The 22,952-nt window shown below is 42.1% G+C and overlaps 1 protein-coding gene across 1 annotated transcript in view; it reads right to left on the bottom strand.

The window, feature by feature from the left end:
* Nucleotides 1–22,952, bottom strand: part of LOC132833454 (rod cGMP-specific 3',5'-cyclic phosphodiesterase subunit beta-like) — a 72,153-nt gene that overhangs the window by 23,103 nt on the left and 26,098 nt on the right. The window contains exons 5-15 of the mRNA XM_060851763.1: nucleotides 21,817–21,891; nucleotides 20,343–20,407; nucleotides 20,182–20,248; nucleotides 18,765–18,812; nucleotides 16,396–16,545; nucleotides 16,142–16,285; nucleotides 10,117–10,182; nucleotides 9,196–9,342; nucleotides 6,171–6,278; nucleotides 4,647–4,756; nucleotides 2,268–2,355 (exon numbers count right to left, since the gene is read on the bottom strand). Coding sequence (XP_060707746.1) covers nucleotides 2,268–2,355; nucleotides 4,647–4,756; nucleotides 6,171–6,278; nucleotides 9,196–9,342; nucleotides 10,117–10,182; nucleotides 16,142–16,285; nucleotides 16,396–16,545; nucleotides 18,765–18,812; nucleotides 20,182–20,248; nucleotides 20,343–20,407; nucleotides 21,817–21,891 — 1,068 coding nt within the window. The remainder of the gene's footprint in view (nucleotides 1–2,267; nucleotides 2,356–4,646; nucleotides 4,757–6,170; nucleotides 6,279–9,195; nucleotides 9,343–10,116; nucleotides 10,183–16,141; nucleotides 16,286–16,395; nucleotides 16,546–18,764; nucleotides 18,813–20,181; nucleotides 20,249–20,342; nucleotides 20,408–21,816; nucleotides 21,892–22,952) is intronic.

Raw genomic sequence — 22,952 nt, 5'->3', positions numbered from 1 at the left:
ACCGCTGCAGTGCAGCACCCCTCCTCTGTTAAAAGACTCTACGTGCATGTTCTGGCCTCAGCCTGGGTTCCAGGTCATACATCTTCCTTGCTGCCAGAGAGACTGCCAAAAGGAAGAGGAATTTAGCTCCACTGAATCACACAGCATACCTGCAGAAAGGTGAACGGGCACTCGGGGATTGAGAAGTGGGGTAGACCGATTGGGCAGGAAGGTGAATCTAAGGGATGGGGATTACACCTTGGTAAAGTCTGGGAGGAGGGGGCCCTACTTGCCTACCACCAGCCTGCATAGTGAATGAGGCTCCTGGGTTGCCCTCTTGACACAGGCCTCTCCCACTGAATCTGAGCAGCAACAGGATGAGACCTTGAAATGGCAACTTAAGTAACCCCAGGGTTGGCTAATTGATACACCTTCACCCCTACTTAAACCTCCTTCCCCTCCCCAACCCCACCAGATAAAAGGTACAACAGAGGCAGGGACAAATGAGTGGGTGGCAATCAGACGGCCACTGACATTCCTCTGCTCCTTTGCCTCCAAACCTGTCAGCAAGGGAAATGATGAATCCAGCCCATTGAATGGTGTGGAAAATCTCAAAGATGGAAAACAATTACATGATGGCCATAAAGTGTGATTTTGAAGTAGTAGTTAATGTAACAGGTTTCCTAGGTTATGATGTGTTGCTGGAAAAGCGCAGCAGGTCAGGCAGCATCCAAGGAACAGGAAATTCGACGTTTCGGGCATAAGCCTTCGTTCCTGATGAAGGGCTTATGCCCGAAACGTCGAACTTCCTGTTCCTTGGATGCTGCCTGACCTGCTGCGCTTTTCCAGCAACACATTTTCAGCTCTGATACTCCAGCATCTGCAGACCTCACTTTCTCCTTCCTAGGTTATGACACAGCATCAGCCATTTTCGCGAAAGTGAGAACTGCAGATGATGGAGATTAGAGTCTAGATTAGACTGTTGCTGGAAATGCACAGCAGGCCAGGCAGCATCCAAGGGGCAGGAAAATCAACGTTTCAGGCAGGAGCCCTTCATCAGGGCTGATTTCTTGACATCAGTCATTTAAGATTGTATTCATCAATTTTAGCATAATTACGGAAGATTAAAACAATGCCCAGAAATGTTTAAACAGGAATTAACATCAGGAGTCAATGAAAAGTTAACAATGTAAAAACATTCCTTGGTGCCCAAAACGTTCCATTGGCTGCGTTTATGCCAATCACCCCTTTTACCTTCAATGATACCTAACAGCCCATAAAATTCCAGATGATATCATCAGACACATGCTGTATTTTGGCATATTTAAAGAAGGAACCTGCCTGCTCACTGAAGCAGTTTAAAACAGGCGGCAGAAAAAAAAAGCACTGCAATATGATTGGATCAACGTTCAGACGCAAATACGGGTGTTCAGTCTTCCCTGACCCTGTAAATTTCATCATAAAAATTTAAGATAATGTGACAGAGTTAAATGCACTGATTTTCTGCAGCCTATCCAGTAATTTGTTCCACGTTATGGGACCCTGCATCATGAACTTTGATGCTTTGTCTTTGTTGCCTCGACCAGTGAGACTGTGACTGGTACCATTATAAAGCCCTGTAGTACATTCAGGAGCAGACACAGAACCCAACTTGCATCTCATCCACTGATTCATTCTCAAAACAGTTCTGGAGATGTATAAAACTTTTGGGTCCAGATCCTGACCAAATGTTAAGCAGCTTTAGGTTTCTTTAAAAATCTAGAAATCATTTACGTTTCTATTTCACATTTCCAGAATTACCTTATTATTCTTACATTTATTATCATATTCAAATGTTGTATGATTTAAAATATATCTACAGTTTCCTCAGTTGATCAGTGTTTTTTGTTCTCCTGTTAGTGTTAAAGAAGTGAAATTGATTTCACAATAAATGGAAAATAAAGGCAATAGGATGAGACAGGAGCTGTGATGGTATCACCTATTTCTTTATTTCCTGATCAACCAATTCAGAGATGCTTTTATACACTTCTGGAGCAGATCAGACTCGATCCGGGGCATCTTCGCTCACAGGCAGGGACACTATTAGTGCATCACGAGAACCATCATCACTCACTTTGTGCAACTTGTATTTCAACTGCCAGCCTCTGTTAGCTATGTTCTGTTCTATTTCACCCACAGCTTTATTCCTGGCTCAAGCCTTTGATTGAATTTATCAGTCTGGCAGAGTGCTGCGATTAATAAGATTGCTCCATCTAATTGTAGTGGCCCATGTGATTTAAGAGTCTCACCTCATCAGCAAGTAAAGTCTTGCTAAACTCCAAGTGATGACGTTCCATAATTGAAGAGCCATGTAGTTTTGCCAATGGGTGCTGGGACCTGATAACAGATAAATTGACCATTACAAATACTTATTGCCTAAGACAACAGTACATTTTCAGTGTGGGACCATATTGCCCTCCGCTCAGTAGTTACAACACAAATTGATGAAAATTAAAAGAGATAAAAGAAGTATAAAAAGTATAACTCTAGCTTTGCTTGAAATAATTCTACACCATCAAAAACATATCAATTGTAGAATAGCTACAGCACACACAGAGAGGCCATTCAGCCTATCAACTTCCCTCACTGTCTTTCTGTAAGATGACTCAGTAATCCCATTTTCCTGCTCTTTCCCTACAGCCCTGAATATCCAATTTCCATTCTGAATTCTCAAATGTATTTAGATTAGATTAGATTAGATTACTTACAGTGTGGAAACAGGCCCTTCGGCCCAACAAGTCCACACCGACCCGCTGAACCGCAACCCACCCATACCCCTACATCTACCCCTTACCTAACACTACGGGCAATGTAGCATGGCCAATTCACCTAACCCGCACATCTTTGTGACTGTGGGAGGAAACCGGAGCACCTGGAGGAAACCCACGCAGACACAGGGAGAACGTGCAAACTCCACACAGTCAACTGTGGGGTATTTGCCTCTTACAACCATAATGAAGAAAAAAGAAAGAAAATATTTAGTTTTACTTGTCAAGGCTTTGCTAAGTGTGTGCTCAATGGTTTGACTGATCTATGAATGATTATGTTACTCTGGTAATGGATCAATGTACACTGAACAGAACTACTTAAGCCTGCATGCAAAGCTAGAGAGATAAAAATACAAACGTTTCCCGAAAGACCTATAGTTCAGAACTGAGACCTTGGGTCGGATTTTTTCATGGAGTTGGGGATATTCCATGGAGATGGGAAAATGACAGCCAGGACATGATTCCAGGATTTCCAATCCTTCCCAAGGCATTTTAAGGTGGTGGACTGGTATGGGCCAGAAGCCCACACCATGCACTCCTGGCTTGGTCAGGTCAACTGTGGGGTATCAAATAGTCCTCTGCAATTTCCTTGGAGTAGGGCAAGCTTTTACAAGACCAAAATAGACCATTCAGTCCTTCAAGCCTGTTTTGCCATTCCATAAGACCATGGCTGATCTGTTTGTATTCTGCATCCTACATTCTCATTTATTTACTATTCTTGCCACTGCATCACTGTTGTCTTACCTGGGCAAGCACCAGCCCTGAGACACCTATTTTAAAACAACCCCTTTCATTAAGGTAGCCATAACATGTATAGTCCATGCACTTAATTCACCTTCAGGTGAGCACTTTAGCACAATGTTCAAATATGCTGTACATTATAAATGTAAATAGATGTTCATATTTTCTTTTTGCACATGAAAAATTCAGAGTTTAGCTGTATATTGAATTAAGATTTGGCATTGTGTTTATGTGGCTATCTTAATACTCTTGCAAAACTATTTCATACATGAATGCATTTATGTATTTAGATAGACGTATACTTTGATAAATGTGAGACAGTTTTTCTTTTGCATTTAGTATTTATATGAATCAGATATAAATAAATTAGGCAAGTTAAAAAGCATTGGGCCTAATAAGCTATGACTGTATTAATATAGACTCCTATATAGATTTTATATTGGAATCACTAACAATCGGGAAATAAATGTATTCCTGTTGATAATCCTGTAAGACGTATACAGAAATATGAGCAAATGCCTACATTGCTTATTAGGTTCCTATCACAATAAATCCCACTCACTGGCATAGCTTTTCCTGTTGTGCCCATCTTTAGTCCTGTCTAGTTTCAGAGTTCCCCATTTTTTTACATTATGCAACACATCGGGCGTCATGGTGGCACAGTGGTTAGCACTGCTGCCTCACAGCGCCTGAGACCTGGGTTTGCACATTCTCCCCGTGTCTGCGTGGGTTTCCTCCGGGTGCTCCGGTTTCCTCCCACATTCCAAAGATGTGTAGGTCAGGTGAATTGGCCATGCTAAATTGCCCGTAGTGTTAGGTAAGTGGTAAATGTAGGGGTATGGGTGGGTTGCGCTTCGGCGGGTCGGTGTGGACTTGTTGGGCCGAAGGGCCTGTTTCCACACTCTAAGTAATCTAATCTAATTTCTTATGAATCTTCATAAAAGGTGATAAACGAGCTAAAACCAAAACTATGTAGATTGAAAAAGTTGACAAGAACAGAAAATTAAGCATGTGTTTTGTTTTCAAACAAAAATGCTAACACCTTCTATAGTTTTCAGTTCTTATTTACCAATGACAATTGATTTAAAGAAGGATGGCTGTTGGTTATTAAGAACTTACTTCATTTGGTACAAGTTGTTGGTCCCTCTGTGATCAATATCATGACAGAGCCCTGCAGTGACCATAGCCATTGTTTCCAGGTCTGTGTAATAGCGTTTCAATTTACCTGTCTGCAAGTGCATAGAAACGTGTGAGATTAACCACATTTGATCAGAACATGGGAGGCAACCAGCTTTGTTAATACATCTTAAATCCTGAGTCTGGTTAGAACAGTGCAATTTACTTATCTGTTGTTTTAAAATATTAATCAAAATTGAAGGAACCACAGAACAGTGGCTGTGTTTCATCGCTCTTACAAATAATATGATGGATTTCAGTTATGCTGCAGTTTCACATACGATCCCATTGGGATTTTCAGAATTCAAGTTATTTGCATTCACATGATACTAGTATTGTGCAGTTGGGTTGCTTGCAATTTTGGAAATCCATCAGCAATTAGCTTTTTTTTTATGTGGGAAAATACCTCAAACATGCTTCACAGAGGCCTAATTTATATTATGAGTGCCAAGTTACTGGAGGGATCATGTTACTGAACCAAAGTCATGAGGGCACAAAACCAAAAATACTGTAGAATGCTGAAAATCTAGAACAAAAGCAGAAAATGCTAGAAGTACTCAGCAGTTCAGTTATCCTCAAATGGAGACAGAAACAGAGTTTACACAGCACATCATTGTGGCTCAGTGGTTAGCACTACTGCCTCACAGTGCCAGGGATCCAGGTTTGATTCCAGCCTCAGCTAACTGCCTGTGTGGAGTTTGCACGTTCTCCCTGTGTCTGTATAGGTTTCCTCCCACAATCCAAAGATGTGCCGGTTAGATGGATTGGTCATACGAAATTGCTCATAATGTCCAGGGATGTGCAGACTAGGTGGGCTAGCCATGGGAAATGCAGGGTTACAGAGTAGTGGTGTGGGTCTTGGTGGGATGCTATTTGGAGGGTCAGTGTGGACTTGATGCTTCCACAATGTAGGGATTCCGTGATCTATATCAGGAAAATGAGGGGCGCCAACTAAAATGCTAACTCTGTTTCTTTCTCCACAGATACAGCCAGATCTACTGCACATTTGCAGCATATTCTGCCTTTATTTATAATTAGTTAGAGGAGCAAATCAGAGATGCTGAGGTCAAATCCAGCTGTGGAAATCTGTGAACCTGAATTCAATTTGGAAACATTAAGCTATTGCATCAGTAAAAACCACCATGAAACTGTTGCATTGTTGCAAAATACCAACAATTATGATTATAATAATAACTTTCACTCCTTTGGCTCCCGTAACTTTGGAAGCATTTGTCTTCACACATCGGATTTACTTTTGCAGGTAGATTGGCCCAGAATTTTTTGTTGATGAATATAATATCGAAACAAGAGTGAGAGGATGAAGATGGAAAAGACTGAATTCCAAATAAGGACCCCAATGCAGTTAAATTTTAAATGTCAGCATACCACTTCACAGACAAGAAGGGAAAAGGGCCTATAATATTAATGCAAATTTGAAAAGCAGAACCTTTAAGAGGATAATCTTACCATCAAAAGAGTGAACATGGTCTGCCCAACATTGAATCCATGACGCCAGTTGTGGTATGTAATTCTTCGGTATCCTTTACTTAAGGAATATATAAACCTGACCAGAACCTGACAAATAGCCATAGAATACCTAGTTAGTGCAGGAGATTGAATCTGGCATTCAATGAAATGTACTTATCTTATGGTTATAAGAAATAAGGTAATAGAATGTGCTGGAGCTCTTCTTTAAAGTCATTCCACCCTCCTCTCTTGATAATCAAAGACCAGGTGCGATACATCAGCTTGGGTGGTATATTTGAGTCATGTCTGGCCACTTCTGAATTCTGGATTAAGAGAACCAATCAGTGCAAAACTAAGGGCATCGCCGTCCACCTGTATCCAAACTGTCCAATTTGACCTGCACCCACATTCTTCCCAAACCAACCTCCAAGTGTAGCCCTTCAAGAATTAATTCAATTCCTTTTTCAGTGCTACGATTGGATCTGCTTGCAAGAACATTGCACATTCCAGATCACAACAACTCTCCGCCTAAAATGGGTTTTCATCTCCCCCCTGGTTCATTCAATAACTTCCTTCCATTTATAGTCACTGGTTACCAACCCTCCTGCCAGATTTCCCAAGGTTCTGAAGAGGAATCCTGCCAATTTGAAACATTAACTCTGGGTCTCTCTCCACAGATGCTGCCAGACCTGCTGAGTTTTTTTTTTGTTTTTATTCTCATCAGACTCTCCTGAATAACTGTATTCAAAACCTCTCATTGTTTGATCACCTATATTAAATTTTACCTTCACCTTATCTGTGCTGAGGAGCACTATCCCAGTTTCCCTGTTTCTAAATGTGCCTTATGATGGCACCATTCCAATGACTCTTCACTTCCGAGGCTTTGACATCCTTTCCATATTTTGAGTGAAATACTTTCTTCTTCAGTGAGCTCCAGCATCTACAGTCCTCACTTTCTCCTAGCTGATTATAACCTCACGGCGAAGCCTCTGCCAAGGATGCCTACCTTGAAGTAGCTCTCCCCCTCCCTCTACAAGGATTTCCTGATGAAGGGCTTATGTCCAAAACGTCAATTTCCTGCTCCTCGGATGCTGCCTGACCAGCTGTGCTTTTCCAGCACTGCACTCTTTGAATCTGATCTTTAGCATCTGCAGTCCTCACTTTCTCCCATTTAAATCCCAATGGGTCTATTATTCCTGCTGTCTTATGGTTTCAAATCCTTGTCATAGCAAATCCCAATTCGGTAGGTATTGTAGCCGTAACTATCGTCTCCATTACAACCTGCAGATCTGACTGAAATCATCTGTCATGTCAATCCAACTTGAAGGTCTCTGGCTAACCTGGGCACAATATTAACTGCCTGAGCCAGACTGCATACTTGTAATGACTTACAAAATAACATAAAAAGGTACTCAAGTAGTAGCTTTAGAGTCTGAGATAACGGGCTGAGATTTCCTGTTGATGGAGATTTCCTGCAGCTAGTGCTGGAAATGAGAGCCGCCCCCTCTTCAGCAGGTTCAACTAGTGGCAACCATTTCTGAGGCTGCTTCTCCAAGGAGGGAGTGTGATAGAGTCATAGAGTCATAGAGATGTACAGCACGGAAACAGCCCCTTCGGTCCAACCCGTCCATGCCAACCAGATATCCCAACCCAATCTAGTCCCACCTGCCAGCACCCAGCCCATATCCCTCCAAACCCTTCCTATTCATATACCCATCCAAATGCCTCTTAAATGTTGCATTTGTTCCAGCCTCCACCATTTTCTCTGGCAGCTCATTCCATACCCGTACCACCCTCTGTGTGAAAATGTTGCCCCCTAGTTCTCTTTTATATCTTTACCCTCTCACCCTAAACCTATGCCCTCTAGTTCTGGATTCCCTGACCCCAGGGAAAATACTTTGCCTATTTACCCTATCCATGCCCCTCATAATTTTGTAAACCTCTATAAGGTCATCCCTCAGCCTCTGACACTCCAGGGAAAACAGCCCCAGCCTGTTTAGCCTCTCCCTAGAGCTCAAATCCTCCAACTCTGGCAACATCCTTGTAAGTCTTTTCTGAACCCTTTCAAGTTTCACAACATCCTTCCAATAGGAAGGACACCAGAATTGCACGCAATATTCCAACAGTGGCCTAACCACAACATGACCTCCAAACTCCTGTACTCAATACTCTGACCAATAAAAGAAAGCATACCAAACGCCTTCTTCACTATCCTATCTACCTGCGACTCCACTTTCAAGGAGCTATACAACTGCACTCCAAGGTCTCTTTGTTCAGCAACACTCCCTAGGACTTTACCATTAAGTGTATAAGTCCTGCTAAGGTTTGGTTTCCCAAAATGCAGCACCTCGCATTTATCTGAATTAAACTCCATCTGCCACTTCTCAGCCCATTGGCCCATCTGGTCAAGATCCTGTTGTAATCTGAGGTAACCCTCTTCGCTGTCCACCACACCTCCAATTTTGGTGTCATTGAATGACCAAGCCAGATCCTAGACATCAGGGGAAGCACCAACAGTACTATTGCTACTCAGGCCAGCCATTAGCGCCATGGAGCACCCCCTCTTCCCAGTCTTCTTTCTGGACACTGCTGTCAGTCCAGTAGGGTTTAATGAGCAGTTACCCTACATGTCAATGCACCCTCCCAACATAGGCAGAATGCCGGCAGAGCTGAGGAGGGCTGTAGCCCTTATTTTATCACTTAAGGCGGCTCAACTGGCAGCTACCAGTTGTGCCAACAAAGTCACTTTTACTGCCAATATGCCATGGCGGCAGGAAAATGTTGGATCTCCTCCTGACATCTTCCCACATCAATTTGGCATCTCCTTCGTTTACCAGCCTGGATAATGCAAACTCACTTTCCTCTTAACAGCTAAGGTTGAGGAGGAAGGCATTGGGATTGGGTTCAGGTTATTCAACGAGATCACAGCAAATCACTCTGGTATCTCCAGAGCTACCTCTGGTCACCTGGCATTTTGCATTCTGGTATTTACTGCTCAGGCCTCTCCTGTTCTGTTGAAACGTACCTCACGTGGGATGTGGAATTTGTCCACAACTTTCAACTCGTAATACATCTGGATGCCACATCTCACAAGATCCATCTCCGCGTATTCTAAGTCACTAAAGCTGAACTCATAAAGTTGAAAGTCCGAAGCTTGTGGGAGTTGCTCACTCTGGAAAACAGGATGATGCCAAGCTGTTTAATCTTGACAGGGTTTGTGTGCGCTCCAGAGGAGAATGTGACTGTGCCACCACCATACCCCTATTCTTAAAACTGAAAAGTGGGCTTCCAAAGGATTATTTGCAGTATTACTTCTAATTGCAAGATTCAAAATTATGCAAACAGAAACATTTTCACCACAACAGTCTGATTTTCATTCATACAAAAGTTTACAATCTCACCAATGCATAAAACATTCATAAAATATCCTCGCAGTCATTAAGTATTAATTCTACATTTTGCACTGTTACGAATAACAAACACAATCGAGGGACCTCCACCACAATTAAATCTACATTGCTACTAGATAAATTTATCACCTATCTCCTCACTAATTATTGAACTTTGTTCTTAAGAGAAATTTCATGTTATTGTTTCAATAATGCTGCTGAAAATTAATGAAAAAATATTGCGATTAAAGTGCACAAGGGCATGTTGTTTAATGTTTTCCACAAAGTCCTCAACACTGGGAGAGCTGTATGAGGAGGTGTGTAGGTGTTTAGTTTGAAGGAGGGAGAGAAAATCAGAGGATAAGCTGCCAATCAACTGGTTCAGGAATGCTGAAGAACTTACAGGTGGTTTGTGTATGTATATGTAGGTGTGCTCATCAACTTGGGGTTTACAATTCTGCCAAATTACTTAATACTTATTAGTATTTTAAATGCCTTTTTGTCATATCAGTGCAATTTTGGATTACAATGGGGAGAAACAATTTTACTTGTCTTACCAATATTTCTTGTAATTCCTCCTCTTCACATTCATTAGGTTCTTTTCCAAAAACTTCCCTTGTTGGCTGGAAGCAAAGAGAGATTTTTTTAACAACTCAAGTAAGTAAACCCTGGTAAACATTGGCAGAACATTGGACTAGAATTCATCAGTGCAGTATTTCTCTGCCATCTCCTTGTGCAGTTATAACAGAATTGTGTTGGTGGTTCAACTTAGTTAAGATGTGAGATTGGACATCACTTGTATCAGAGATGGTGCAAGTCTCTGCTTCTCCAATGTAGGTAGTGTAATCCACTTATAGGATGCAAACCATGTTTAAGCAACTTTATTTATCAGCCTGTGGGGCATCGGGTCAATACTGATTTTACTGACATCTAGTGGGCGGCACGGTGGCACAGTGGTTAGCACTGCTGCCTCACAGCGCCTGAGACCCGGGTTCAATTCCCGACTCAGGTGACTGACTGTGTGGAGTTTGCACGTTCTCCTCGTGTCTGCGTGGGTTTCCTCTGGGTGCTCCGGTTTCCTCCCACAGTCCAAAGATGTGCGGGTCAGGTGAATTGGCCATGCTAAATTGCCCGTAGTGTTAGGTAAGGGGTAAATGTAGGGGTATGGGTGGGTTGCTCTTCGGCGGGTCAGTGTGGACTTGTTGGGCCGAAGGGCCTGTTTCCACACTGTAAGTAATCTAATCTAATCTAGTTTCAATGAATGAAGAGAATCTAATCCTGAGTGAGCACAAAAGGAAAATAATAATGTCTCTGGGCAAATATGCCGCTCCACTGTCCCCTGTCCCACCTCGACCCTTCTGTTTCAGTGAGTGAAATTCTTTTACCTGGAAGGCACTGTTGGGTGTGGCACTGAGTGTGTTCAGAGCATAGTCAAATAAATGTTTGATTGACAATAGACTCAAAGAGGAGAGGGGGAATGGTGCTAGTTGCAAACAGGAAAGTGGAATTGAGGTCACATCCAGATTAGCCATGATCTTAATTAATGGTAGAACAGACTTGAAGGGCTGAATGGTCTATTCCTGCTCCAAAATCCTATGCTTCTATATTTACTTCATCCTCATGTACCCCATAAACCTCCTTTTAAATGTTATTATTAATACTATCTGTTTCAGTCAGTTAGGCATTGAGTCTGACACTCTCACCACACTATATGAAAAGAAATTCCTCCTAAACTCTTCACTGTTCATTTGTTAGCAGCTATTTTAGATTCAATACCACACCCTCACTCCCCCAACAAAATCTCTTGTTCTGGATTTACCTACAGGTAGAAACAAGTTCTCCACACCTACCCTATCAAACATCTTCAACTTCTATAAGACAACTACCAGGTTGTGTTTTACTCTCTTTTCTCAAAGCAAAGAGCAAATCATTTTTCCATTCCTTCCCACCAGCCCCTACTTACCAATGCTGAATCTTTCCTGATTGATGCATTCTGTCAATGCTGGTAACATCCTAACAAATCTTTTCTGCACATTGCCAAGTATTTACTGTTAACATATTTGTATGAGTACTAAAGAATGCTCAAAGTACTCCAAGTGTGAAGTAAGTAAGGTTCTATGATGTTGAATATTACCCTATTGCTTTTGTACTCTAAACCTCTAGCAATGAACCAGCAACACTTTGGTTTATGACATTCATGTCTTTACAATTTGCTAATTTTAATGATTTATCTGTACTCTCATTTTCTTTGCTCTCTTTCAATTCAAGGAATATAGCTTCCTCATACCACATACTATTGTGAATGACCTCAAACATGGCAATACTTTATATTATAAACCATTCATATGTCCACTCTGTAAACCCATTTATTTCTGTATTTTGGTTCGGCTTTATTAATCAAATCTCCAACTGTAATGGATAGAGTAACCGAGCACTTGCACTGATTAAAATGAGCCAGATTGCCTTTCTCAAGCATATCAAATCTGAGTATTTCAAATCGGAGGAAACTAGAATCAGATAGACAAGGGCACATGTATGAATGTTCTTGAAGTGAACTTGCAGGAGGCATTTGATTACATTTCACGTAGGGTGACATGGTGGCTGAGCAGCTAGTACTGCTGCCTCACAGCACCAGGAAACTAGGTTTGAATCCAATTTCAAGTGACTGTCTGTATGGAGTTTGCACATTCTCCCTGTGTCTGTGAGGGTTTCCTCCCACAATCCAAAAATGTGCAGGCCAGGTGAATTGGCCATGCTAAATTGCCCATAGTGCTAGGTGCATTAGTCAGGGGTAAACGTTGGGGAATGGGTCGAGGTGGGCTACTCTTTGGAGGGTTGGTGTGGACTTGTTGGGCTGAAGAGCCCATTTCCATACTGTAGAGTATTTAATTATTGCCAGCACAGACTCTAGGTAGCCTTCTGATTTGGATTGGGGAAATTGATTGGATGAGGGTGATTACAATTGGGAATAATAGTCATTCCTTCAGGACGTGACTAGTTTGTGTTTCTGAGGCATTTATTTGTATGTTCAGTGTGTCACCATATTCATTCAGCACTTTCCAGGAAAGAGGAACATTATGTTCAAATTTGCAGGTTACTCTGAATTAACAGAGACAATAAATATCCCAATGTGACAATAGTATGGCCTGGAGTTTTATTTTAGAAGAGAGGTTTTAAGGCAGAGGTGATGAGCAGACTACACAGAGCCATGAGAGCGATCGGTCTGTGAGGCCTTGGGGTTTATTTTGAAAGTTGGAATAGAAGCTGCCTGAATGGCTGTGGTCAAGCTCTCTCACACCTGGGATTTTTAGTATTTTAGTTTTTCAGGAGCAGTTGTTGCTGGAGTCTCAGCAGAGTTTAGAAGCTGCAGTACATCTCTCCCTGCTACACTCTCACGGAGTTCTCCCTTTGATGGCTATCCTCCTGGACTGGAGTTGCGTGTGAATGTTTTTCTGATTTTGCCTTTCCAAGGGTGTGTTTATGGGATGTTACTATATTGGAACAGTTACTGTTTAAAACAAAATAATCTATTATTCTGTTAAAGTTTCTAATAGAATTATAGTTAAGGCAAGTCTTTTCCTTATTTTATTTCTTTTGATGTATTTTAGCTATAGTGTATGAATAAAGTGTGTTTTGCTTAACATTGGGTAGACTGACCAATCAAATTGCATCTGGAAAGCAACACCTTACACTTACCTTTAAAATAAGAAAACTTTATGGTCTAGACTACCTTCTGAATATATTTTGAGGGGGTTTGGTCTGGTCCATTAAACCAATAGCACTAGGAAGTTACAGAGGGATGCAGACAAATGAAATGAGTGACTATAACTTTGGCGGATGGTGTTTAATGTGGCTAAGCCTATGGTCATCCATGTTTGACCTGAAGAATGATGAATCTGAGCATTTCATAACTGATATGAAAATGGAAATGACAGAAGGACAAAGAGATTTGGAACTCCAGATAAAGAAATCATTTAAAGCTCATGTCTTGGTCTCTTATTTCAACGGGGTTAGATATCAAAAGGATGAAACTTACATTTCAGTGTATGCAACCTTGGTCAGATCCTGTACTGAATATTGTGTTCAACTCTGGGCACTATACTTCAAGAAGTTTTACACTCCATTGCAAAAGGTGCCATGCAAGTTCAGTGGAACAAATTTGGATGGGTTGCATAAATGTGATTTGCATTCCTTGCAATTTGGAAGGATGAAGAGGTTTTGAGATGCTCAAATCATAAAAGGATACAGAGATAGGATTTGTTCTGATGGGTCAATCAACAGCAGATAATCTTAAAGTTAGTTCTGAGTCAATTAGGAAGGAAATCAGGAAGTAATTACCCGCGCAAAGAGCTGAAAAAAATCAGAATTGTTTTTCTTCAGGAATCTGTGGATGCTGGGACAGCTGGAAATATCAACATTAAGATATATAGATTTTTATAAGGTAAGAGTATGAAGAGATTAGGAGATAACGCAGAAAAACTGAGTTAAGGTGCAGATTAACTAGATTAAATGGCAGAGCAAGTTCACGGAGTTCTCATGGCCTACTCTTTATGTCCCTAATTTGTTATCAACAACATAATCACCAATTCCCGAGATCCAATTATTTATGCATATGATGCAAAACATTGATTTAAGAACATATTCCCTCAGTAACAGCTGTTTACTTCACATTTGGGATTTGCTGTTATATTATGACCTCAAAGTGGTTTAACTGAGATAATCTGATTAATTGATGACGGACATGGTAGTATGAGGGAATAATTCAGACTTCATTGGGACACAGGGATGTACAGGTTTGGTAGATTAGCCATGGGAAATGCAGGATTACAGGGATACTTTGTGACAGAGACAATATTAGCTGCCCAGGAACAATCACACCTGAAATGGCTCAAGGCTGCCAGCACTTGCAAAGCAGTTTGAAGCTGACAAATGGAATTAAAGTAAGAATGCAGCTTTGAAATAACTCCAAGCATTAACATGCTATTTAAAGGAACAGTTTGCCAGATTCTATTGCCAGTCTAAACCCTTGCGCTGAATGCAAACTGAGAATAGATAGAGAACTCTGGTTCAGGTCTATGATTCTACAGCCACAGTTTGCTACTTCACACTTTGGTGCAGAGTGATGGCTCAGTGGTTAGCACTACTGCCTCACAACACTGAGGACCCAGGTTTGATTCCAGCCTCGGGCAGCTATCTGTGTAGAGTTTGCATGTTCTCCTCATGTCTGTGCGGGTTTCTCCTTCGGGTGCTCTAGTTTCCTCCCAGAGTCCAAAGATGTGCAGTTTAGGTGAATTGGCCAAGCTAAATTGCCCGTAGTGTTCAGGGATATGTAGGTTAGGTGCATTAGTTAAGGGAATGGATCTAGGTGGGATATTCTTTGGAGGGTCAGTGTGGACTTGTTGGGTCAAATGGCCTGTTTCCACACTGTAGTGATTCTATAATAATTCTAACAGCATGTAAGCAATTGGCCCTTTATTAAATGATACTTTTTAGAATAGGTATAGGAATACTTAATAAGAATCAATATGCAAAGCATAAGACCACCTCAGCAGAGTACCTGGTTTTTCTCTCTCTCTCCTAAAATACACATGGATAGTCTATTGAAAGATCTGGGTCACTTGTCTCAGGCTTCCATGTTGACATAACCAGTTGGTAGGATGGCACTTGGTGTGGCTTATTATCAAAGTAAGTTACTCAAATGAGCCAGGAAATGTCCCTTGCAGAATATAACCTCATCTAAGAGTTGACCATGCTGTTATCTGGATACTTGTCCGGTATCCATTGGATGGAGGAATTCAGCTAAGAAATTGAGGAGGTAAATTTCCAACCCCTAGAAAGAGTATCAGTGCTCAGATACAGGGAGCAGTTTCTTCTCCTCAGGTTCGGTGTGTTTATCAGACTGTTGCTTTCTTCAATTGGAAGATGGAGCAAGAAAGATAGAGGAAGACACAGAAGGAAACTGTTCTCATAGGTTATATACCTTTCCTACCTAATTGGTTATTATATCGTACCTAAACAACTGCTTCATTATAAAATATCTTAAAGTAGTTGACTGTCTTATCTTTAGGCAGCTGTGTGCTGGAAGCTCCAGATTTTACAAACAGGAACATTTTGCCCTTTATCTAGAAATGGCAGGTAACCAGAAACAATGTTTGCATTCTGGAGATAGCACTTTCATACTGGTTGTCTAAAGAGTTATGTCATCCATTTGGTGCTTTGGTTTTACAAGCTGTGACAGCGCAAATGGATGTAGTCTTCTGGAGAAAAAAAAGTCATTTAACAAACTATTTCATTTGGGTGCACTAAAAAAGCTTTCCCCAATCAACCTGTTCAGAGATGGTATTGCACACCTCTGGAACAAGTGAAGTCGGGTCTCCTCGCTCAAAGGTGGGGATATTACCATTGCTCTCTGCCCACCATGCTGATCTAAAGCAGAAAGAACTGGAATACCATCTGGTAACAGTGCGAGACATTGGATGTGATGATTATTCTGAAATCCTCTATGTTGCCACTCACGCCCAAAGGATATTTTATACTTTTGTTTGAAATAACGATGACTCTATTTCTCAGGCAAAGACGTACCAGTATATTTTGTATTTCATCCTTGTTGCATTTTACATGATATAGCACCATTCCCTGAGCAATATCCTTCCGGTATTCAAGCTTGTTCATTTTATCGTATGTATCGGTGTTGAGAACAGACCAGCCTAGGAACTGGGTCAGGGACTGAAACAAGAGACAAAAGCAAATGAGAGGCAGGCCTGCACGCAATGAATGGTCAATATTTCAATTACTTTGCCTGAATAAGGTTAAAAGCCACTGAGTGTGAGGCTTACTTCCATAAGAACTTCATCCATTTCATCAAAAGGTTTCCCATCTTTCCTGTTGTAAAATGTGGCAATTCCGACAATCTCTTCTTTCTTGTTTACAATTGGCATTGAAAGGACATTTTTGATCGTCCATCCAAAACTATCCAAGGGTTCAGTCTGCATGTGAGGAATAAACATATTTTTAAAGACATGAGAATTGTCACAATCATACAATACATAAGAACATAACAGGTCCTGATCTCTCTCTCTCTCCAATGCACAATGGTTGAAATTCCATTCACAATCCTGCATTGAAATGAATAATAATCTACAGATACAGGTGAGTAGAGCTCAGGTGTAGTACTTCAACAGTGATAGACTGTTGCTCAGAGGCCTTCTTGTGGTGCAGTGGATATATCTGTTCCTCTGAATCAGGAGGCCTGGAGTCAAGTCCCATCTGCTCCAGAGGTTTGTTATGACATCACCAAACAGATTGAATAGATCTATTGTTTCTCTGGGGCACAGGAAGAAACATATATACTAGGAGAATGCCATTCAGCCTTTTGAACCTGCTTCACCATTCAATATGAGCTGAAAATGTGTTGCTGGAAAAGCGCAGCAGGTCAGGCAGCATCCAAAGAGCAGGAGAATCGACGTTTCGGGCATGAGCCCTTCTTCAGGCTCATGCCCGAAACGTTGATTCTCCTGCTCTTTGGATGCTGCCTGACCTGCTGCATTTTTCCAGCAACACATTTTCAGCTCTGATCTCCAGCATCTGCAGTCCTCACTTTCTCCTCACCATTCAGTATGGTCAGGATCAAATTAGTTCCTGTTCCCACTTTCTCCCCATACTCTTTGATCTCCTTAGCCCAAACACTAATTGCTTCTTGAAAGCATTCTCTGTGGCAGAGAATTCCACAGGATCACCACACTCTTGGTGAAGATATTTCTCCTCATCTCAGTTCTAAATAGCTTAACCTGTATCCTTAGACTATGATCCCTGGTTCGAGAGATATCGGAGATAACAGACATAAGTAACAGAAGAAGCCTATTCAATCCAAGAAGCTCATTTCTAGTTGTTCGATTAGGCTCACCTTCCCAACTTCTCTGTATACCTTTCAAACATGGGTGATGGTGACACAGCAATAATGTAGCTGGACCATTAACCCAGAGGAAAAGACTAGTGTCGTGGTTTCAAATCCCACACCAGCAGATGGTGTGATTTACATTATGACAATGAAACGATCACTGATTGTTGTTAAATTCAGAAATAGTTCTCTATTGCCCTTTAGGGAAGGAAATCTGTCGTCGTTACCCAGACTGGTCCACAAGTGCCTGCAGACTAACAGTAATGTGGTTGATTCTTAACTGCCCTTTCAAATGGCCTCACAGCAAATGCAGTAAAGTCTACAAACTTAGCTACTTGGCAAACACTGCAAACACTGAAACGGGGTGGAATGGATTACTGCCTGGCCACTGCTGTCCAAGCACCTGATACGTGTGGTAACCCCTCTAAATGTGAAGTATAGGGTCCTGTGGTGCACACTGATCCACAATTACTACTTTAGAACAGAACAAGCTGAAATGTGCTCTTCATTCCAGACAAAGGCCAAGATGAACAGAAAGCTGTTATCCCTGTATTCTGTGGAGCAATTAAGTACAGGAGTACTCCACAAGGTCTGACAAAACAATTTTGATTTCTGCTTTTTCAAAAATCCTTCTAGTGAAGTCACCCTCTTCCCCTTCCCATTCTGCCCCCCACTTCCTCACCCATCACTGTTCTGAGCTAGGCAGCTCCAGAATGCCTAAAACTGCAGTGCCTCAGATAAATCAGCGTTTCCATCCAGAGACCACTGGAAGGGTGGCGGAGGGTCATTATCATGGAGGAACACCCTCCAGACAGACTAGCCTGCCATCAGTGTTACTGGCCAAGCAGCCAGCAAATTCTGTTTCTGTGCCACATCACCTCACTCTGTCATAGTCCACTCTGCCCATCCACCCTCCACTTTGTTCTGACCAACTTCACTTCCCTTCACCTCAGTTCAATCCGCACCTTCTCACTCTATTCTATCTGTCTCACTTCCTTTCACCTCCATCCACCTTCTACTTCCTCACTCCACACAGTGTTGTCACCTCACTCCATTCCCAATGTTCTTCTCAACTGATAATTGGCCCCATCCACATTCTTTACAGGTGTCAAGAGGATTTTTCAATATTTATCAATCTAGCAATTACTTTAGATCAGTTTTTTCTGGTTCGGAGAATTTGAAGCACAATAGTTATTACATTGAGATTTGGTTAAACTGAACAGAATCATCCAGTCGATGCTTTGTCATTTTGTGTACCTGGAATATTAATATTGAAAGGTTTTTATTTTAAATGAATGGGTCTTTTACCTGGAAGCTAAATGTTTCATCTGCTGCTGCATTCATGATATTGCAGATCTGTGAAGATAAATAATTCAGACCATATTATTGGAGGAAAATCATTCAGAGAATGCTTTTTAAAGTCAGGAGAGATTAAGCGACAGGGAAGAATGCCATTCCCCACACATTTTGAGGTTTTGTCACTGGTGAATCCAGAAAGGGTTTCTAATCCTCTCCATAGAGTAAATAAGCACAGTTGGAAAGGGAGTCATTTTGCGATCTTCTTAGCAACATCTTTAGCCGTAGCATGTCCTCATCTCTGCTGATAGATCAGGCGCTCCAAGGAAGAAAGCATAAAATTGGAAACTGGGAGATTTTCCAGCTGAACATCTTGTCCTATCCAAATTGTTTTTCTCAGCATTCCCAGAGTTTGGAAAGAATCATGAAGAATCTCACATCCTTTCACGAGAATCTGCCACTTCCTAACACTCATTCTTTTTTGACAACTGCAAAATCTTTCAGTAACAATATTATGTATTTTGTAGATAGAACCCTCATTTTTAATTTTGGGCAGCCTTTGATAGTCACAATAGGATCCTCTGGCTGGGTAAACAGTGACAAATCAGTTGTGGTCACTTTCCCAAGAAAGGCCTGATCTGGAATTTTCCTACTGTTCAGTTACTTCAGCCTACTGGATCCCTTAAGAGGAATTTCCTCAAACAGTCCTAGCATCAGGAGAATGTCCTGCCTTTGAGAGTTGCTAACTATGGTGGTCCTCCACTAACAAAGCCAACATAATTGTAGGTGTGGAGTCCAGGAGGATGATGATTGGGGAGGGGCTATCGGAGTCAAGCATGGAAACTCTGCCAAGGTCGGGGTGGAGTGTGGTGGATTTGGGGGTATCTATACATTAAAGCAACTAGATAGGTTCACCCGTGGTTCTTGTGTAGCTTCCTGCACCCTCTCCGGTGGTCATTGCACTGCCCAAATAAAGGAACCTTTCCCACCCACCAATTAAGACACAAACCTCTATGCCTTGTGTTAAACCCTCAGTGGTAGTGGAATGAGACATGATTGGGGCGTATTAAAGGGGCCTCAACTGACGTTGAGGCAGGAGGCTCATCCTTGGCCCTTTCTGCCCTGGTGAAAGTTAAAGGAAGTACAAAGAATCTTCACTCTGCACCATCCTGGCCAATAACATGCACCCTCTCCCACCATCTAACCCCCACCATTTCCCACATCTGAACCTACCTCTTGGGGGGCATTACATTCCAATACTGAGGTTCCCTCAGGAACACCGAACAATGTTCAACCCAGTAAGTGCTTCTCTGACCTAAGAAGTTGATAGTCCCTTATCCTGAGGTTCAATCTCAAAGCCCTCCTCCAGAACATTTTCAACTTATCTCCTTTAATAAAATGTTTGAACAGCTCTGAAAGCAGAACTTACTAAGCCAGTCTCTGCAACATACGTTGGTAATCCGCTGGCCAAGGCCCAATGATCAGCGGGTGGAGTTCTAGGGAAAATACAGAGAAAATCACAAATTCTGCATCTGAATGATTACATCACTGGAGAAATAATTCTCAATTGGGATACCATTGAAAACTTACGGAATGACTTTAATCTCCTCCTTTCCATGTAGAATGTAGTCGATGATTTTGTGAAAGATTATTTCCTACAGAATAAGAATATAGATAATGAATTGACAATATAGATGAAACTCTTGACAATAATGACGTGCTACCTATCACCATTCTTTTATAACCTGCAACAGTTTGTGACAGCCTTGGCTCAATTGTGATCACTCTTGCCTTCTGAGTCAGTGTCCAGTATGTTCCCAAACCCATGGAAGTGAAGCTGGTGAAATGGAGGATGGGGAAAGAGATTGTGGAAATTTAGAATGCTGTGCCTCTGGAAGGCCTCCTCCATGGGCTTTTTCTGAAGGCAGTAGGCTAGGCTGTCCTGCTCTCACTGTCAGCACACAGGTCGCAAGGGGTGTCCAGAGCTCAGCAATGCTTTCGAGGTGGCTTCACAGAGGGAGGTCAGAGGTGAGGTTGCTCTCAATGTTCCCAAAGGTGGAAAGTGCTATAATGCGGTCAAACACAATTATAAGGAGGCTGCCCTCCACCACAATAATGGCCCTGACAATTTGAGACCTTTTGTTCAAACAGTCTTCCCTCACCCTTTTTTTAATGGGCCCCTCTATTCATTCTCATTCAGTCTCACACAGTGCAGTGTTGACCTCCACACCACCACCCCCCTCCCCCAGGGCTGCTGCTCAGTCCTCCATGGGTCTTCTGATTGGCACCCCCCTTTTCCCCAAACTCTATTCCACATGCACCTCTGCCATCCCTAATTGGTCAGAGAGTTAACAGTCTATTAAATGAGTGCCTCATGCAGAGGGCTGAGCAAGATTGAAAGGTTCCTGCCTGAGGATTCTGTGTTCAAGTCCCATCCCAGACACATGAATGCAAAACCAAAGCTGATGCTCCTCATGCACTGCTGAGAGAGGGCTGTACTATCAGCTGTTAAGACAGAGCGTTGAGTGACCTCTTGATTAGACAAAAAGAGATTTGATGATATTGATTTCAAAATGAACACGGGAGTTCTAGTCAATATTATTGCTTAGGGCGGCACGGTGGCACAGTGGTTAGCACTGCTGCCTCACAGCGCCAGGGACCTGGGTTCAATTCCCGCCTCAGGCGACTGACTGTGTGGAGTTTGCACATTCTCCCCGTGTCTGCGTGGGTTTCCTCCGGGTGCTCCGGTTTCCTCCCACAGTCCAAAGATGTGCGGGTCAGGTGAATTGGCCATGCTAAATTTGCCCGTAGTGTTAGGTAAGGGGTATATGTAGGGGTATGGGTGGGTTGCGCTTCGGCGGGTCGGTGTGGACTTGTTGGGCCGAAGGGCCTGTTTCCACACTGTAGGGAATCTAATCAATATATCTGCTCATTGTGGTTTTCTGTTGCAAATACAATGACTGTATTTCTTGACTAGAAGTTACTTCTGCTGTGGTTATGAACATGCTACACTTTTTTTAATCAGAGTCCTTGAACGTTCACATTGAACTGGGTTAAAACATACTCTGCCATCAGGAGTTCTGGGACCTTGGTAAGGAGGTACCTCTCCCATCTGTATAGGCCACAGGTCAAAAAACTCCTGCAAAGGAAATAAGAATTGGTCAATTCACTTATTATAAAACACAATTGTTATAAAATTCATTGGTTTATCTGAGCAGAGAGAACAACACACAGTCAGACAAATATGTGCCAGGGTGCAGTTGACCAGTAATCAGGGCATGGAAAAAGGGCAAGGGGATTACCACTGAAAGCATCTCTCCTGCCTTTGCCTCCAATCCACTTCTCCCTGTTGCCCCACCCCACATGAAGGGGATAAAACGTGTTTATGTTCTCACCAGCATATCCCCCAAGGAACAGGCATTGACTATTGGGATTAAGTGCAGAAAAGTGTCAGCCTCAGAATTGCTGGCACAGTCTGGGATGCCAGTGTCAAGGCTTGTCATTGACTTCACAACTCGCTTATGCTGTACCTGTCAGCTCTGACAACAGTGAAATACGTCATCGTTGAGATGACACCTAACCTCCTACCTCTTACATATTTATGGTAACACGTGATATTTTTGAATCCACAGCAATATGTAAGATCTGCTTTAATTGTCTTAGTTCCAAAGGACATTGACATTTCCAGATGAAATTAAGCCAGTCAAATGAGCTTGCTTTCCACAATATCCTAATTCAGAAACTGGTCAGGAACTTGCATTCTACTGCAAATCTATCTTCTCTAGTCAGTGTACAATTGGGATTGGTCTTATTAAAAACTTTTTCAGTAGGGCCTGAGTTGTTTGTTCAGCCTGCAAGCTTGATGCTGAAATAGGGCACACTAAAGCCACCCTGCAGGAAAATAGCTATTCTAATCATTCTTGGCCCTGAGAAGTATCCTGTCTACCTTAGATTACCTTGAAAGGTAACATACGTCAAATGTTTGAGCAACAGGTGAAGCTAGCTATTTCACGGTGCTATTATATAGGAGCAACACGAGTAGCATTTGCTATTAACAGGATGATGACAATAAACCAGCAAGACGTTCTACCTGCCATACAAAGAGTAATGTGCTATATGAATTTCAATGCAAGTGCGATGCCGGTATGTTGGTCATATGTCCCAAAGACTAGCAAACTGCATTGAACAGCAGATCCCTTT

Source organism: Hemiscyllium ocellatum, chromosome 36, assembly GCF_020745735.1.
Source record: "Hemiscyllium ocellatum isolate sHemOce1 chromosome 36, sHemOce1.pat.X.cur, whole genome shotgun sequence".
NCBI classification, from domain to species: Eukaryota; Metazoa; Chordata; class Chondrichthyes; order Orectolobiformes; family Hemiscylliidae; genus Hemiscyllium; species Hemiscyllium ocellatum.
The sequence above is the reverse complement of the archived record's forward strand: the minus strand, read 5'-3'. Positions and strand labels throughout refer to the sequence as shown.